General features: G+C 46.3%; 1 protein-coding gene across 4 annotated transcripts in view; it reads right to left on the bottom strand.

The window, feature by feature from the left end:
• Positions 1-18,975, bottom strand: part of FAM168B (family with sequence similarity 168 member B) — a 198,212-nt gene that overhangs the window by 120,294 nt on the left and 58,943 nt on the right. For all 4 annotated transcript variants that reach the window (XM_078666086.1, XM_078666084.1, XM_078666087.1 and 1 more), the window contains exon 4: positions 10,034-10,176. In XM_078666086.1, coding sequence (XP_078522212.1) covers positions 10,034-10,176 — 143 coding nt within the window. The remainder of the gene's footprint in view (positions 1-10,033; positions 10,177-18,975) is intronic.

The following is an 18,975-nucleotide window of genomic DNA, read 5'->3' as shown; positions in this document are numbered from 1 at the left end:
GCGGTATCCGCCTCATTGATGGCATCCAAGCAGTAATGCCTTGTGAAGGTGTGCCTGCTGGACCATGTCGCTGCACGGCAAATCTGATGAAGTGGCACACCGGCAAACAAGGCGGTGGATGAAGACATCGCCCTCGTAGAATGAGCCCTCACTGAAGACTGCAATGGTTTGCCAGCTTGTTGATGGCAATAGGTAATGGCTGAAGAAAGCCAACGGGCAATTGTTGGTTTGGAGACTGGATGCCCCTTACGCAGTCGTCCGTAAGCAATGAACAGTTGATCGGACTTGCGGAAAGAGGCAGTTCTGGTAATGTAAAATTTAAGGCATCGTTTGATGTCCAAAGAATGTAAGCGCTGCTCCGCCGGAGACTTTGGGTCCGGAAAGAAAGTTCATAGGAACACGGGCTCATTCAGATAAAAATCCGTAGGCACTTTAGGTAGGAAAGAGGGGTTGGTGCGAAGCGCCACTCCGTTAGGTTTGAACTGTAGATAAGGTGGTTTGACAGTGAAAGCATGAAGGTCGCTCACGCGACGAGATGAAGTTAAAGCCAAAAGCAGCGCAACTTTCCAGGTGAGGAATTTGATATCCGCCTTATGGATAGGCTCAAATGGTGACTTCATAAGTTGAGATAAGACAACATTGAGGTTGTCACAACCACGCTGAAGCGGCACCGGTTATTACGCTAGCTGCGTGATTACCTTTGTGGAGAAGCCGCATCGGATCACACGCGAGATGCGTGGTATACAGCACAAATGAAACCAGCAAAGACTACGACTCCCATGACGCTTAGCGCAAGTCGCGCTAGAGCGCCAGGTGGAAATCAGGCGCGGCGTCGCTCCGACACACCCAGTAGGATACAAAACGGCAAGAACGCCAAGGAGCGCTGCCGATAATTGTTTCTTCGTAGCTTATGGTCCACAGCGGCAAGTTCGTTCTCAGCAGCTTGTACCTACAGCAGGATTACTGGCAGAGACGAGACCACAGTCCTTCGTTGTCAGGAGTTGGCATTTGCAGCCTCTGGCTTTTTGGACCTTGTATCAGGTATTGTGAGGAAACTTTGTATTCTCCTCTGTTGGCGGAGACGCTTTTCCAGCGTTCTCGTGCAGAGGAGGAGTGCGCACTTAGTGGCGCTTGGGCAGTTCTCTCGGTTGGCTGAAACCGGCTGGTCTCTTGCAGAGAGGTTAAAACGCCCGCAATCTCCTCTGTTGGCCGAGTCGCAATTTCCAGCGTACTCGTGCAGAGGAGTGCCCACCTAGAGGCGCTTGGGAGGTTGTTCTCTCTGTTGGATGAGACAGGCTTGTCTCGTGCAGAGAGGTTAAAACGCCCTATGCCTTGTCCTCAAGTCTATCTTATTTTCATGTTCTTTACGTGACTATGTGTTCATCTAAGAAGTATTTGCGGCACTTTGATATATTTTCACCCACCGCTGCAACTCATAGGGGGAAGACCTAGCTGAAGAGTCCTGCTGATACAAGGATTCCTGGTACTATTCTTTACTTACTGCATTGGATTACATGAAGTGTAATTGCCACTATTCTTTCTACTGTTTTTTTGATATAGTTCTTATATAAAAGAAGCTAGAGATATTGAACTCAAAACTGTGAATCTATCTCTCTAAAGCATCCAGGATATAGGAGATATCGTATTTACTTACAGGTATGAGAACAGAACCTAACATATAGTGAGTGTGATCGATAGAATAGAGAAGGTTAAGGTGCTGATCTTCTGTTGTCTGCTTTTGTCGCCCTTACAGATCTACATCCCCGCAGTCCCCTTCCCTGTTTCTTTTTTCCCTCGCTCAATCGCTCCCAAAAGTCTGTGCGTTCTGCAAACCGGACTTGGGTCGATTCAGAGGTGGGCCCCCAAAGAGCATCACACAACCCTGAGGGACTGGATTCAGACGGCCTTGACAGAGGTGCCAAGAAGGAGGAGGGCGCCGAACAGGTGGGAACTTGCTGAAGAGCCCTTTGAAGAATTGACGTATGATTCTGGACGAACAGAGGGAAGAGCCATCGTGTCGGAAACGAGAGATTGCAGCTAGGAACACTCTCAGGGTAGCATGTGAAAGTCCTGACTGAGCGAGACTTAAGAACGGAAGAAGCTGCTCCGGAGTGGAATGGATGGGATGGACATTCGCTGCCACGAGCAAGGATGTCCCTGCATTCCAGAGATATGTTCAAGTCTGCGAATTCAAGGTGCTCAGGTTCCATGCCGACAATTGTAGCGTGGAGGGGTCCGGATGGCACACTTGGCCCCTGTCCATCGTTAGAAGGTCCGGACAGGGACGCAGAGGAATGGGCTCGCACTGGGAAAGCAGAAGCAATTCCGAAAACCATGCCTGTCTGGGCCACCGAGGTGCGATCAATAGGATGTGGCAGGGCTGCCTCCGCATCTTCCACAGCACTCGCGGAATCGGTGGAAAAGCGTAAGCGAATAGATCGCACCAATCAATCAAAAGGGCATTCCCGCACGACCCGGGATGGGGAGGCCAACTTGCGTAAGACTGGCATTTTCGATTCTCCGGTGTTGCAAAGAGGTCTAGAGCTGGGCGACCCCACCGGTGGAACACAAGATCCAGAGTCGGCTGGTGCAGTTCCCATTCGTGTGTTGAGGAAGTGGACCTGCTTAGAGAGTCCGCCAGGATGTTGGACACGCCCAGCAGATGGACAGCTGTCAAGGTGATCTGGTGACGGAGAGCCCAATCCCAGATTGACTGGGCCAAGCGAGACAGATGAGGAGACTTGGTTCCCCCGCTTGTTCACGTAGTGCATGCTGGTGGTATTGTCTGTTTGGATAAGCACTGACTCCCCGTGAACTACAGGCAGGAATGACTCTAGCGCTAGGAAGATAGCCATCAACTCTAGCCTGTTGGTATGCCACGTGCGTTGGGGCGGAGTCCACTTGCCTTTGATGGATAGGCCGTGGAGATGAGCGCCCCACCCCTCCAGAGAGACGGGTTTGCAATCTGCAATTTGGGATCAGTGCGATACAAGATGATGCCATCCTCAAAAATGACTTTAACGTCCGAACAGAAACGGACCGTCTTTTTCGAATGAGGGAGACTAGACGTAGGATCTTCTGTCGTCGCTCGTGCGAGACGAACGCTTTGGAAAGTTTTGTGTCCAGGATCGCTCCCAAGAAGTTTCTGGTTTGCAGAGGCGCAAACTGTGACTTTGACGTTGATGGTCAACCCCAGGGATTGAAACACCTGCTGGCAAAGACGAGTGTCCTGACATAGTTGATGGTGGGATTGAGACTTGAGGAGGCAATCGTCCAAATATGGAAAGATTTGAACGCCTTGGAGACGCAGGTGAGCCACCACAGGGGCCAGTACCTTCATGAGCACACGAGGAGCTGATCGCAGGCCGAAGGGCAAGACCTTGAACTGATAGTGCGTTTGTCCCACTTTGAAACGCAGGTACTGGCGATGTTGTTGGATAATCGGGACATGAAAGTACGCGTCCTGAAGGTCTATGGTGGTCATGAAATCCTCGCTGGATAGAAGATGCAGGATTTCCAGTAATGTCAGCATGCAGAAAAATTGGCACTTTAGGAATTGGTTGAGAGCCCTCAAACCCAGAATAGGTCGCCAATCTCCGGTCTTCTTGAGTATGAGGAAGAATCGAGAGTAAAACCCTTTTCTTTGGACCACTTCGACTGCACCCTTTAAAACAAGAAGACGGACTTGATGGTAAAGCTCCTTGAGGTGTGGAGGAGGCGGGCCAAATGGTGGAGTACGAGGAGGAATCTCGACGAATTCTACGGTATGACCCAGCCGTACAATGTCCAAAACCCAGCGGTCCGAAGTGATGGAGGACCACTGAGAATATAACAGAGATTCGACCTCCAACACTTTGGGGATGAGAAAAGTCATTTCGCTTAGGGGTGGATCCGCGATAGGAGGACTTTCCCCTATAGGATCTGGAGGGCTGCTGACGACTCTGCTGAGTAGGGGTGTAACGCTGGTTGCCCTGATTGAAGGAGCGGTACTGTTGCCCTCCTCGAAAATTGGAAGAAGTGCCGCGTCCGCGCGCACCTCGAAAGGACTGCTTCCGGAACTGCAACGTGCCCAAAGACTTAGCCGTGTCGGTGTCCTTCTTAATGGACTCCAGGGCATCATCGATGTGAGATCCGAATAGCGATTCACCATCATACAGCATATCTAGTATCTTGGATTGGACTTCCTGCCGGAAGGAGGTGGATTTTAACCAACCCTGGCGTCGGAGGGCAGCTGCACTTGCAAGCAGACGGAAACCTGTACCAGCAATATCGACTGCACAGTCGATCATTTCTTCCGATGCTCTCTGCCCATCGTGAAGGATCTGCTGAGCGCCCGCCTTGGAAGCCTCAGGTATTAGATCAATTAATGCAGATATGTCCGACCACATCTGCCGGTCATAGCGTCCCAAAATGGCTAAGGCATTGGCTGCTCGGACAGAAGTGGAAGCCATGGTTGAAAACTTGCGGCCAATAGCGTCTAGGCGTCGACCCTCTCTATCGGGAGGTGCGGTGATTGGAGACGCTGGGTTCCGGGCTCGACGCTGTGCAGCTGGAGTCACAACTGAGTCCGGCTTAGGGTGAGAGATCAAGCATGCCGGAGAACCGGTAGGAGCCTTGTATTTCTTCTCAAGGCGCAGCAGTTGAGCAGGTAACGAGTTTGGAGCTTGCATGAGTTTAATTCCCTCCTTCCAAACAAAATCGATTATTGGAATCGTGTGGACCCGCTTATAAGGCTTATCTTTAAAATCATAGAGGTAATAATCCTCTTCACGTTACGATCTTGGCAATTTAAAACGCTGAGCCTCTTTATCCATGAGTAGATGAAAACTGGCGATATCTACAGGAGGTGATTCACCAGAGTTTCCTGGCTGAGGAGAGGGCGTCTGTGCTCGGTAATCGTCCCACTCCGCCATATCCTGGTCGCCTGCATCCTCCTCCGAATTGTCAGGGACCTCTCCGTCCTCACGTTCTGGGACCGCCTCATCATCCGCATCCTGCGGATAAACAGTAGTATGGATTCTGATTGACGTCTGAACTTCAGACGAAGTTATGGGTGGTAAGGTTAACGGAAGAGACGGTGGAGGCAGAGCAACAGGAGCCGGAGATTGTACCGGAGTACCTTGCGGCGTTGCTGGGAAACGACGGTTGTAATCATCCAGCATATGTTGGAGATTTGAGATCAAGGTTAAAGGTATTGTAGCCATAGGTACTTGGACCAACTGTTCTTCAGGGTGAGACTCTTGTTCTCCGCCATCTTCGTCAGTGTCAGACTCCTGACACTTGATAATCAAATCAGAGGGACTATGGGCCGCCCCAAACGTGTCACCTTCATCGTCAGAGTCAGTTTCATGCTCAGAGGTAGTAGCAAACATAGAAGGTGGTTGCGGCTCTGGAGCAGAGACCTGTTGGCACGGAGCCTGCTTGCGACAATGGGATGAGTCAGCAGAGGATCCTGAAGACTTCAAAGGCACTAACGGCAATGAGGCAAAGGAAGCCGGTGCCTCCGTCGGCGGTGCCGTAGACGCTATCGTCAACGGTGCTGATTTGACAGATGACAAAGCCAATTTCGAAGAACCCATCGTCGATGGTGTGGCCGTCGACGGAGTCGTCGTTGGGGCCACCGTCGACGGGCGATCTATCGTAGCTGAAGTCGTCGTCGACGGCGCGGTCGTCGACGGAGCAGTCGTCGACGCAGGCTGAACATCCATAGACTGAGTCCTCGTCGATGGGCCTTTGGTAGACGGAGTCTTCGTCGACGAGGCCTTGGTCGACAGAATCGTAGTCGACAACGAAGATTTCTTTGAGACTTTCGTCGACGAGGATTCTTTCTTCTTCGTCGGCGAGGTGATAGGAATCGTCGACGGGGCAGGCTTAGAAGGCAAGGAAACTCTCGTCGACGTGTATGCTGTCGACGAGACCGTCGACGAAGTAAAGGCTGATGCAGTCGTCAGCGTCGTCGTAGATGATGATGCAGACAATGCGGTTCTCGTCGTCGGAACGCTCGTAGACTTCCCCGTCGACGACGGAACTCTAAGAGGTGCGGAAGCACACCGAGAGGCAGCAGAAGACGCCTGAGAGCCAGGTCTCGTGGGCGTAGTGGTAGTAACGGTGGTAGGAGACACCACAGAAGCCAGAGGCAGGGCTAATTTCTTCTTTTTGAGGAAAGGAGATGGGAAATCCTGGACACTACCAAGCTTAGAGGCTGATGAAGAAGGACCAGAGTGAAAACTTTCTGCATCTGACAGGGCAGAATCCTTGTCCTTTAGACGCTGGAGCCAAAGGAGAAGACGGCCTTCTCTGTCCTTGAGAGTCTTGGTAGAAAAAGTTCTACAGAACTTGCAGCTGCCAGCCTCATGATCAGGATATAAACAATAGATACACTTCTGGTGGGGGTCCTTCTCAAAAAGGACCAGCTTCCCACAAGAAGAGCAAGGTCTAAATAAAGACTTGACATGTTGAGAAAAACTGGAACTAGTAGAGTTGAAGTGAAAAAAAACTGAGCAGAGCTCAGGGAGACTCCCTTCATACTACATGCGGTAGAAATCCTGAGGGCTTGAGCTTCTGAGGAGAAGGTTCTGGAGGGTGCTGGCGCCTGATTGGCTGGGATTTGGACTAACATAAGGTTTATATATATATATATATATATATATATATATATATATATCTGCGCAAACTCCAAAAACAGCCACTACTGGTTCCCTTAAACATCGGAACCCTCCGGGCAATAAGGAGACGGACCACAAACTGGATACACAGCTGTTTAATGTGCAGGGGGTTGAAAATAGCGAGGGCAAGACGCGTTTCGGGCTGCCAAAGCCCTTGTTCACATGCATAGATTCAACGTCTTTTTTTCTTTTTTATAATGCAGTGCTAGCCCGCCATTTCTCTTTCAGGTCACATGATCATAGACATAAACAAAATAGTTTGTATAGATTTGATTTACGATGTACTGGCATAATCACAATTTAAAAACAATAAATTATTTTTAACATTGATTAATTACATCCTTATATTTTTATATATACATATGTATTTTACATCAATTAATTATAATTTTTCCTGGATGAATCCATCAAACCCTGGCTGTTATGTAAGATCACGCATGAATATCAAGTCATAATAACCATATATATAGTTCTACCTCCCACATGAAATCTACGATCGGTATTGCATGAACTTGTTTCTTGCTTTGCTCCTTAAAAATCATATAAAAAAGCAATCAGATTGCTTAGTGACCATGGGAAGGTATAGTGGTCTCTGAATAGGTGTTTGGGGAACAGAAGCAGCAGATTCTAAAAGCAGTAACAGCCCTGTAACATATATTGCAAGTTGGAGACTAATGATGCGGCCATTTTTGAATTGCAGGCTCCTGTTTCATAAACTGGTGGGGTGTTTCCTGTTGAGTGTAATAATGGTGGTCATAGCCAACCTCTTGACATTTAATATGGAGACCCGAAGGGCTGTGTTCCACTCCAGACATTTCTAATCATTGTGCTCCTAATCAAATAGGTCCTCTGGAGGATCAGGAGACACCTTGATGGGTGAATTACGAGCAGGTTAGAATGTTTCCAAGGAAGATTTACATTGTATTTGTAATATAGGCGAAATTAAAGAAATATCTGGTCTTTTGAAATTCCATCGACGATCTACAAGTTGCCGTGGAACCAACTTTGATGATGTGTCGTTGACGGTGGAGGGTCCGTTGTCAGCTTGGGCAGTTTAAGCATTTGTGCCGAGTTTGCCTTCTGGGGGTTGGCCGTTAATGTGGACTACTTTGATCTTGCCGGATGCGCTGTTGACGAGGAGTGCACTGATAGGCCTGGTTTGGAGACCTGTGTCAACAACTTTTTAAGCAGCACCGTTTTTGGTGCAGAAGGCTTTACCTTACCAATAAGCTATTGGCAGAGATTTTGCCGACGCCATTACTAGTTTAATTATGTAAATTTATATACCCGACCACAGCTACTCACAAGGGTTTCCCGGCGCCAGTTAGTTAGATGGCAGTGAACAGAAGGTCAACGCAATAGTGGTTGTAATGTTGAGGCAGACTACAGGCGACGTGGAGGGTGGGGAGGTTGTCGACGACAGCTTAGAACTTTTCACCTTCTGAGGAGAGAAAATAGTCTTCTTCGACTCGAGAGATTTAGATTATATTTTAATAATAGCAGTGGAGACAGTAGGCTGAGAATGGTGTTTTTCTGAGCTGAGTACCTTCTTTGAAGTTGAAGGCTGGTCGTCTACCTAAGAAGGAGAGGTGTTTTTTCGCTGCCTTCCTTGCTTTTGGAGACAGAAGCTCCACAGAGCTTTCTCTTTTTTGAGGAGACAGCTTTTAGAGACGTATCACTGTCCTCATCGGACAGAGGGCATTCTCTGGCCTTAAGCTTCTGCAGCCACAGAAGAAGTCTAGCCTCAAGGTTTTTTGTGAAAATGTGTGGCAAATTTTACAGTCTCTCACCTGATGGTCAGGGTGAAGACAGTAAATGCATTTCTTATGAGGATCATCAGAATGAAGCCTCATTTTACCACAGGAATCGCAATGTCAAAACAAGGCTCTCTTAGCTGAAGACATGTTGCCCCAGTGATGAGAAAAGCAAAAGCGCGGTTTAAGAAATTGGAAATACTGAGCAGAGCTCCGGGAGACCCCCCCCCCATCACACGATGTGCGGTAAAAAAAAAATCTGAGTCTGGAGCCTCTGTGGTGAGGGTTCTAAAGGGGGCTGTGTGATTGGTTGGAATTTGGGCCATTTCTACCAATTGAACAGCTAGTAAAGTGAATGGCCTTTCCATTAACTTCAATTTAAAATGTTTTACTCACTGCTTTATATGTACTGTGGGACTTCAACGACGGGGAATGATTCAGCCATGTTAATCTATGAAAGATCCAATACTGGAGAACAAAAACCTCCCTTCCGTCTTAAGGTTTTGGATGAAAAAGTGCAACATATTTTACAATCCTTTACCTTGTGAAATGGTTAGAGGCAGCAGATGCAGTCCTTATGTTGATCCTCAAAATGCAATCTCTTTTTCCCACATTGCCTGAAAAGACCTTTTTGTTTATTAAGTTCTGACATTATACGTTATCAGTTTTTCTGTCAGTTTTAGAAAAAGTATAGTTCAAACAAGCAAGGCTTAGGGGAGGCTCCTTTCACACGACATGCTGTAGAAAAGCTGAGAGAAGAAAGCCTCTGAGGGGAGTATTCCAAAGGGTGCTGCAGCCCGACTGATTGGAGTTAAGTTATTTTTAAATGATAGGGATAAGTTGCTAAAGTGAATGTTCTCTAGCCTTTTATAGACTATGTTTAACATGATACTCCTTTCTAGTTTCACTGGGGAACTCCCTTTTCAAAGATGAGAAATGATTAAAGCATATGAATCTATGAAAGATCCAATAATGGAGAATTATTTGCTGTAAAGTCTGCCCAAATACTTTGAACTGCACAGGACTGAAAGGATGACGTGCCCCTTTGGAGTCGGAGGTCTACCAGAGGGTCTGAGAACATGTGAATTTAGAATAGGTACTGGACCCTTCCAAAGCGAAAGAACAGTAGAAGCTGACATACAGGATTAAGAATTGTTGTGGGATGATAAGTCAGGTTGTAGCGTTGGCTACATGATTTTTACCCTCTTAGTAAAATGAATACTTTGGTGAATCACTGTGTGGAACTCTGCTCATTTGACCTAGTCAACCGTTGCACCTGTGTTGAAGACTGGTGTGGATAACAAACCTGCAAGCTGGCACTGGCAAAGGAGAGGCAGGGTAATCAGTACAGTGAGTGCATATACAAACAGGACTAAAAATTCAATCTTACCAGGAACCAAAAATGTAGCTGGAACCAGAGGAGTATGTTCAAAAGAATTTAGTGTGTCAACTAACCTATAAATTAAAACAATGGGACTCTACATTACATCTACAAACCTTGTGAAAAATTGCCAAAGTAATTAAAATGTAAATGTAGGTCCTGAATCACTCAGATATACTAAACAAGGAACGCATACATTGTGACCTCTCTGCTGAACGGAAAATAAAATATACCTGTGTATATGGGTTCTGCTGAGGATATGCACTTCGAACGGGGTACACAGCTGTCTGGTAGGGGTTTGGTGAAGATGAATAGGGTGGCACTGCTCCACTAGTTGGTGAACAGGACACCTTGTATGGGGTGCCTGGTGTATAGCCTGAAAACACAAAGAAAATAGCATGAACATACATTAAATTTGCCACGGCTTCACAAAAACAATTTCCCAGCAAAACTTTCCATTTTTGGGCCTGGCCTTTGAGTCCGCTTTAGTTGGTTGATTGAGTTGTCCTTCTAAACTACCAATTCTTTAAATAAAAATAAATAAAACTACATAATCAACAGGGGGCATCATCACTTCTAATGATCTGATGATCTGAAATGGTCATTCATACTTGGCTTCCATCAACCAAAGCATACAGCATGGGACAATGGGTTCACCCACTTCAGCAAAACCAAAGGGGATGATGGACGGAGTGTTTAACATTGCAAGCACTCACCCCCAGTCAACTGATCTGGGTTTAATCCATCATCATTCTTTAGCTCACTTCGCCACCCCAGTTCAGACATGCAAATCCGTCTGACCCTGTGCCTCATGAGAACAGTCCAGCCCGAACTGCCAAGCCATGTCTTCCATGGACCGGAAACAAGTACCCTGGGACAGGTTTCTGGGTAATCAGCAGTCATCAGCCAGGCTAGCTTGAATCCAGTGGCAAAGTGAGCAAGGGACCCACGACTGGGCATACCACTCTGCCAACTTAGGGCGAACAAAGCAAAACCAAAGGGGATGCACTCACCCCCAGATCAGTTGACTGGGGGTAAGTGCTTGCAATGTTCAACACTCTGTCCATCATCCCCTTTGGTTTTGCTTTGTTCACCCACTTCAGCCACTGACTACCTTCTGTGAATGACAGCACCTTGCTTGTGCACAATGTGGTCATCCACAGAGAACATTTTGCACTTCAGTGTCCGTGGTACAGGGCAAAGATTCCTTTTCTTAAGTTTTCCTTTTTTTCATAAAGCCCTGGTAGTTCCCCTCACACTGCTACCAGGCAGCTTACATGTCCTGATGTGCAAAGCATCCTGTACATCCTTTATTATTTTAACCATTTTAAAATGGATCAGACACCTTGGAATGGTAAATCAGTGGTACAACATATCAAATCGATTCAGAATGGCTGCCAATAATAGGCCAGTTTTTTGAGAAGCAATTATGAAAGTAACTGTAACAAACAGGTGTCCGGGGAGGAGGGTGGGCATATGTGAATCTACTGCACTACAAGCCTCAAACAGTTGCTTACCGGGCAAGTACCATTTTTTGTGTGAGGTAGGAGTGGCTGTAGATAGACATACTTGGCAAAGACTGTTCTCCTCCATAAGCGGTGGTTAACCTGTGGGAGTTACAGTTGTTTGAAATAGCGCCTGTGGGACTGTTTGGCCCGTATTGGCTTGATGACGTCCGAATACATCTACTAAGTAATGTTTGGTAAATGTATGAAGGATAGACCATGTAGCTGCCTTACATATATCCGCTATAGGTATGTTTCCCAGGAAGGCCACTGAAGCTCCTTTTTTAGGTCGAAGCTTAGAACAGCGCCTGCGCTGTTGCTCGACTTTTAGTAAAGGGGATTCTGAAAATGGTACCCAAGAGTTTGCTGGCTGGCAGGATGGCTGTCTACAAGCTAGAGTGCACGCGCAGCCATCTGCCTTTCTTTTGTCATGGTTAATTAAGCGCCTCTCTCCAGGCACCCTTTCATGTCCGGCGAGCAGGCCAATGCCCCCATGCTGTTGCAATATCTTTCCTTTGTCATGGGAAATTAAGCGCATCTCTCCGGGCACCCTTTCTTGTCCGGTGAGCAGTCGAATGCCCTCATGCTGTTGCAATATCCTCTAACAATCACCACATTTTGTGAGCCTTTTTTGACTTTCCCCCTTTCCTCCAGCCCAGCTACAGAAACCGAAAACTCTTGCTGCTAACCCCACCCAATTAGCCTCGGAGGTTCGGGGTCTCGCGTGGCATGGAGCATTAGTCAGCAGATTACAACACTAGTTGCTTCTCATATTTGGTGCTTTGGGCGGGGAATCCTTGCCAAGCACTCTTGCTGACCTCTTTCAAAAGCTTTCTCCCACACGTGGCATACTTTCCCTGCCACGGTCCTCCCCAGACCTGCAGTCATTTATAACTGAGTGGAAAGGCTGGCCTGGCTATAAGCTCCATCTGGGAAAGATCTAGGAATGTAGTGGCTAAGAAGATGCAAGAATGAGGCACCGTTATGAAGGTGTTTATGCCATGAAGCACTCTGCCAAGCCCTGGGTCGTGTGCCCGCTTTAGAAAACTTCTTGTTAACAAACAATATGCACTTCCTTGATGTACAGAGTGGCATCTGTGTTTAAAATTGCTGTAAAACAATATTAATTCAACTTTTACGCTCATCATTCCCTACAAATGTAGTTTTTACAGTGCTGTTCTCTGTTTTGGGGCAAATGTTAATGTTAATTCAAAAATAGCATGGCACCTGCGCAAATTACGTAACCTGGCTCATTGTGTATTTTCGTACTTCTGAATGTCTTGGACGGCACATTTTCCCGCTGCCCTCAAGAGCTGTCGGGACAGGTCAGATGAGTGGAATTAGCTGGTATGTACATTTTATCCGAGGTTTGTAAAAAGGTACGCGATTGCTGCAGGAGTAAACATGTTTACCAGCAGCACCCCCGGGCGGTAACACGGCGATGCTAAGACATCTTGCCTACATCCTCCGGCCTCTATGGCACATGAGGGGTATTTACCTGATTCTGAGCCAACATTTTTGGAATCTGCACACGCTTTGAATATCAACCTGCTACGATCACAAAGAGACTGATGTTTCTGCAAAAGAAGCCGCTGCTGTACATACTAACAAGGGGAGAGAATGTCGCATAACGCCTAGGGCAGTCAACCTCAAATCTGGGGACCGGGTTCGAGCCTTGGCAACCGCACTCCACTGCTTATGGGCAAATTAGTAAATCTCCCTGTGCCTAACAAAAAGAATGTGTCCTTATGTAACGCAACTGGTGGTCATGTAAATCGCTCTGAGCAGCCCTTTGGGTCAAGCTCGTGCTAGATAAAACTCAGGAAAAAAAAAAATCTTTAAAAAGCGACCTGATTTAATTCTCTATCAGGCACATGCATCAACCATTTTTACGAGCGTAGAGCGTAAATGGTGCGATTCACAAAAATCAGCCGTTTGCGCCCGCAAAAAGGGCTTCTGCGATGCATCAACCTGTCTGCCTCTTAGTAATTAAAGAAATCACAAATTTTTGCGATTTCTTAGATTGCGATTGCATTTAAGGAATTGCAAATTGCGATTCCTTAAATGCAATGCATGATGGAATCGCAAATTGCGAATTCGCTAATAGGGGGCGCAAATTACCATCAATTTGTACTTGATGGTAATTTGCAAAAACTTTGAAAAATGCACTAAAGTGCATTTTTCAAAGTTGTAGGTTACACACACATGCCCTTGGTGCATGTGTGCGCACCATGCGTGCACAGATCAATTTCAGGGGTGCCACAGGGTGTCCTTTTGACACACTTGAAATTGCATGCGCAATTTGCAAGTACCTACTGGTACTCGCAAATTGCGCATGCAATTTCTAATTCATTCCTATGGGCCTACAGGCATTCATTAATTGAGACTCGCAATTTACGAGTCGTAATTAAGGAATGTTTGGGAATCGCTAATTTTATAGCGATTCCTACATGCATAGGCTTTTGCAATTCCTTAATTAAGATTCCTTAATAATCGCAATTAAGGAATCGCAAAAGCCTACATTGATGCATGTGCCTGTTAATTTATAACATTTCCGATGTATTTAAAGTTATGGTTAACCTTTCTTTCCGTTCCCCTGTATTTGTGCTTCACTGACTAGAGCTCAGTGTTCGATAATATAAATAGAAGCCTGTGGCAAAAACTAACAAGCATTGGCATAGCCAATAAGTGTTGCCTTTGGGACCTTATAAGTGTTCAGCCATGCAACAGTTGATGTTGTTGCACCAAGGATATTGTGCTGCATAACTAAATACATATAAGGTCCCAAAAGCGAGACCTATTGGCTATGCCAATGCTGGTTTACAAGTGGAGTGAGGTTTAGGAGGAACATGTAAAACTCTTTTGGCTTTGCACAACATGTACGGATGTACTAAACAATCCAACTTGCAATGCCCCATTTAGAAATGTTATTTTCATTGTGAGGTTTTGTGTAAGCAACAAATAGCGGTTATCTTTTTCTAAATTGGGTATATAGCAGTAAACACCTCCCAAATCAGTAATTTAGTATAAGGTATTACATCCAAGATAGAAATGCAATTGTCCCACAGACCAATGTTTTTCAATTTTTATTATAAAAAATATATAACATTTTTATAAATTATGTTTTTCATTGCTATCATGCATATATCGTAGAAATGACAAACATACTTTAAAGAATCAATGTTTAGCACATCAAATGTTGAGGAGCCCCACCAACATGACAAAAAGCAGCTGACATAATATATACAAGTCAACTAGTGAAACATGACAAGAGACATAACATTGTCAAGACAATTGACATTTACCTTGACCGTGGGACAAACTACCAGCCTCTGGTGGGTTCCCTGACTGATACACAGCAGCCTGCCATAACAAGATAGGGTCCTGGACCCCTGGGTGGGAGACTTCATTCCCTGAGTCCAGACACAAAGCCTTTCCTGACCGGAGGTGGTCACACCTCCCCCAGGCCGGGAAGAGCCATCTGTGGTAGGGGAGCTTCAAAGGCCTTGCTGCCTTAGTAACGCAGCCCCCAGCCTCTCCTGCTATAAGGAGCAGGCCATCTTCCGGTTTCCCCTCCTTTTCGGCGGAAGACCGGCGGGAAACATTTGCACAGCCAGGTGTGCCCATCTCTACCAACCCCACCCATCAGGTGGGGGAGGAGAGGTGAAGCCCACTCTTTATAACTGCCGTTTTGCTGATGGCAGGCATTCTCCAATCAGGATTAGGGATTGTGCCCACTTCCCCACGTGGGGTGAGCACACCAAGGGTAGCATATTGGCTACTGACCTAGAGACCCCCAAAACTGCTCCTAAATACAGTATTTAGGGGGCAGCCCTGAACCAAGACGACAGATTCCTGCAACCCACGAAGAAGGCCGAAAGTCGACACCCAGAAGAGGAGACTGTAGAGAAGAATGGACTTGGCCCCAGCCCTACAGGCCAGTCTACAGCTTCCGGGGACCCTGCATAAAAAGTCGCCTTGTCCTGTAGCCAGCGAACTCCACAACCCCTGGGAGGACTGACTGCCTTCAACAAAGACCAGATCTGTTGTGAACGGCAGCTCTGTTCAAAAGAAACAGCCAAGAAAGACTGCGGAGGACCGCGGAGCCCCTGCGGAGGACAAAGAAACCCTGACGCCTGGAACAACCACTGTAATGAATATGCTACTTACCAGTATCCCGGTAAGGTTAAATCTGACCTCAAACGACACCCCGGCATCCAGCCACCTGAGAGAGGAGAACCAGAGGTGCACCTACGTCCCCGAGCCCTCCAACTTACCTGCCCAGCTGCTGGTTCCTCTCTGAGGTCTTCCTGGACCAAGCCTGCTGCCGAAATCCAAAACTGGCAACTCCTATTGAAAACAGTACACCCAATGCCAAAACACCCTGCACCCAGCCACCCCTGTGCCGCTGTGGGTGCACCTGGTGTACTAATTTGGATCCCCTTTACCCCGAGCTTAAATCCAGGAGCTTTTCTCCCACAACTTTGAAAGCTTCAGATACTGCACAGAGAGAACGTCTGAAATGCTTACATGTCTGAAGGGGGAATTTGGCAGATTTAGTCATGGCATAGATGTGGCTTTTAGGGTTGAAGTTGGAATCAGCAAGGGATTCCAGAGACGTGTATTGGTGTCTGATTGTAGAGGGATACATGCCAATTTTAGGGAATCAAGCCAGATGAGGTCAGTGGCAAGGTTATGTTTGGGGGTGAAGAGGTGAAATCCAATCCTCTGTGCATTACATTTCAAATGTTTTTGCTCCATCCAATTATAATTTTTTTTTATTTACTTGACTTTTATATAGACCTGGCTAGACCCGGAGGTATCCGAGCGCTTTACATGAGGCGAGTTACATAGGTAACAAATTACACATTGTTACAGAAGGTACATACGTTACAGGTTACATCCGTTGGTTCAAGGCGTGTAGAAGGGTAAGAGGGTAATGGAAAAGGGTAACGGGGAGGGAGATTAAGCGGAGCATAGGCATAAGGATAAACAAAGCATGCAGGGGGAGAGAAATTCAGGGGAGAGAGAAAAGGAATAGGGAAGGTAGGCAAAGAGTGAAGGAGGGAAGGCAATGGATGTGCTGAGTGTAGATTTCAATTTGCCAATATTAAGGCAGATCGGAGTGCCAGCAGCGTATTGGTGGAAGTAGACACCACACTATTGAAGGTCACCCAGGGGTTCTACAAATATATTAGAGAACTGTTTCAATAATTGATCCCCAAGGAACACTGCATAAAATAGGCGGGGGAGGGGGGGGTTGATGGGACAGGAAGAAGAAAAGTTATTGCCAATTTTAACTGTTTGGGAGAGTCATGCTAGGATTGGACCCACTGTCTGACCGTTCCCTCAAGACCCCTCATATTTTTCAAAGTGTCCAGCAGAAATTGATGATTATATGTATCGAGGACTGCATGAAGATAGGAGAGCATTTGAAGGCATGATCACCTTTATTGAAAGTGCAGGGGATGCCATTGATCACAGCGAGTCAATAGATCATTCTCACCTATATGATAGGTCGATAGAGGAAATACATTTCTCAATTACCATGGCCAAAAATGTTACACCTGAGATAGGGCAGTAATTTTCCACATTACAGGGATTAAGTTCGGGCTTTTTTAAGGAGACATCTTACATGTGCGGCTTTGAGGCAGTTTGGCAAAATGTCACTTTGCAAAGACAAACGGGTGCGAGCAAGCCAATGAAGATGGTCTGAGATATTTAGACATGGTGGGAGGGACTGGATCAGCCGAGTAAGAGGAGGGTTTGGTGTTGGACACAACTAAAAGGTTTTTTTAAACAATTAGGGAGAAAGAAGTCCAAGTACACATTGGATTATTGTTGGAATGCGAGGCGGAATTAGGAAGGGAAATTATGGTACATTCAGGAGAAGGGATTGAGGAGTGTTCTGACCTGGCGGTTCAAGATATCAAGTTCCTATCTGATACTGTTAATATTGTTATTAACTAAATGATGAGAATCCATACATATAGAACAGTCATCTCTGGTGATGGAGGAAGCAGTGCACAATAGTTTAAGAACAATTGAACAAAGCAGATTACTTTGTGAAACACAGCAATTCCACATTTTTTTTTCTCCAAAGTGATCCTGCCTGATAATTCAGGGTGGATGGGAAAGTCACTGATGACCAGAGAGGAGTGATTCAGCACATTATCAGTTAGAACAAGAATATCAACCTCATGGTCCAGATGGTGGCAGAGAGGTCTGAGCAGTTTGCAGCAGTGGATCTGCCATTTAGGACAGTACCGTTTTTGGTAGTAAGAAGATCGTCTACAGAGGAGATGATGTGGCTGACACCGATCATAATGAGGTTTTACAAGGCCATTTGATACACTGTACTGATTGCAGGCCGGGGAGAGCAAGTTTGTGGTTTACAGTGTTGAAAATGGCAGAGAGATATAAGAAGATCAGGCTCCATAGAAATCCATGGTCTGCTATTACTGCCAAGTTGCATACTTAATCCCATTACAAGAATTATGCATCTTCTACTTTTTGCAGTATATCTGCAAGAAGTGTTCCATGTCAACCATAGGAATAGAGCAGAAATGATCTTATTTGGAGAAGTGTGGCTCAATGGTTAGAGCGGCAGACGCTGATGCAGAGGTCTAGCCCGGGACCAGGGTTCAATTCCCCGCCTCGGCGGGTCTTGGGCTCAAGAATTCCACGGACCTGATAATTCTCGTATCGGTGCCTATTCCAATCATGGAGTCCCACTCTGCAACTCTGGGCAATAGCTTGCTTAATCTCCACAACGGCCCCCACAACGCTAAGGATGCCTGGACTCCACCTTGGGGGTGCCCAGGAGTGGACACCTCACAGGGAAAGCCAGGATGGGTTCCACAGCGGTATTCGTACAAGCGCCTTGAGACCCTTGCAGGTGAGTAGTGCGCTATACAAGTATCAATTTACATATTTGTGTGCAATCAGATTATGATTATTATTGTTTTCTTGGTAGCTGCTCTGCATTGCATTCTGTGGTGTAGTGCGCCAAGCTGTTCCTTTTGCACCTCAAGCTACAGGTTTGCTTCGCCTCATCTATTTTCTGTGTATTGTATTGTTTTTCGTGTACAACGTATTCTACGCATCATCCCGTTTTCTACATGTATTGTTAATAAATGCCAACATTCGAGAACAAAGATTTCAAAAAGTCGTCTGCTGTCCTGTGCCCCTAGCCACTATTCTGTTATTTATTTTCTTGCGTGTCCACTTCATTCTCTGTTTTCTACACCAACATACTCCTCATTCGGATTCCTGCATACTATAACATGTTTTCTGTACTCATGTGCTCAATATATTTTTTGTACGCCAGTGTCTCGCACTCTGGCCTTGTTAAGGGATGTTTATGGTGCGCGGTTCTCTTAGTCCTTCAGTTATTACATTAAAAAATAAAGCCTGTTGTGCCATTCTCACAGTTAAAGAGGGTGGATTGAGTGTTAAAGCATTCTGATGTAACATTACAAAAGAATGCAGTGTTTTGCCATGTTTGCATATGTAAACAGCCAAGGTGACGTCGCCAACACTGCATTTTGAGGCTAAAAGAGGTGTCACATCTGTAAAAAATAGTGGGAGATCTGGACATCCCTCCCCGCGTCCATCCAGAGTTGTGCCCTCAATGTAATTGCTGTTATCTGTTCGTATCCTTGCTTTCA

This window comes from Lissotriton helveticus, chromosome 11 (genome assembly GCF_964261635.1).
Source record: "Lissotriton helveticus chromosome 11, aLisHel1.1, whole genome shotgun sequence".
Taxonomy (NCBI): Eukaryota; Metazoa; Chordata; class Amphibia; order Caudata; family Salamandridae; genus Lissotriton; species Lissotriton helveticus.
This window is presented reverse-complemented; position numbering and strand designations above follow the sequence as displayed.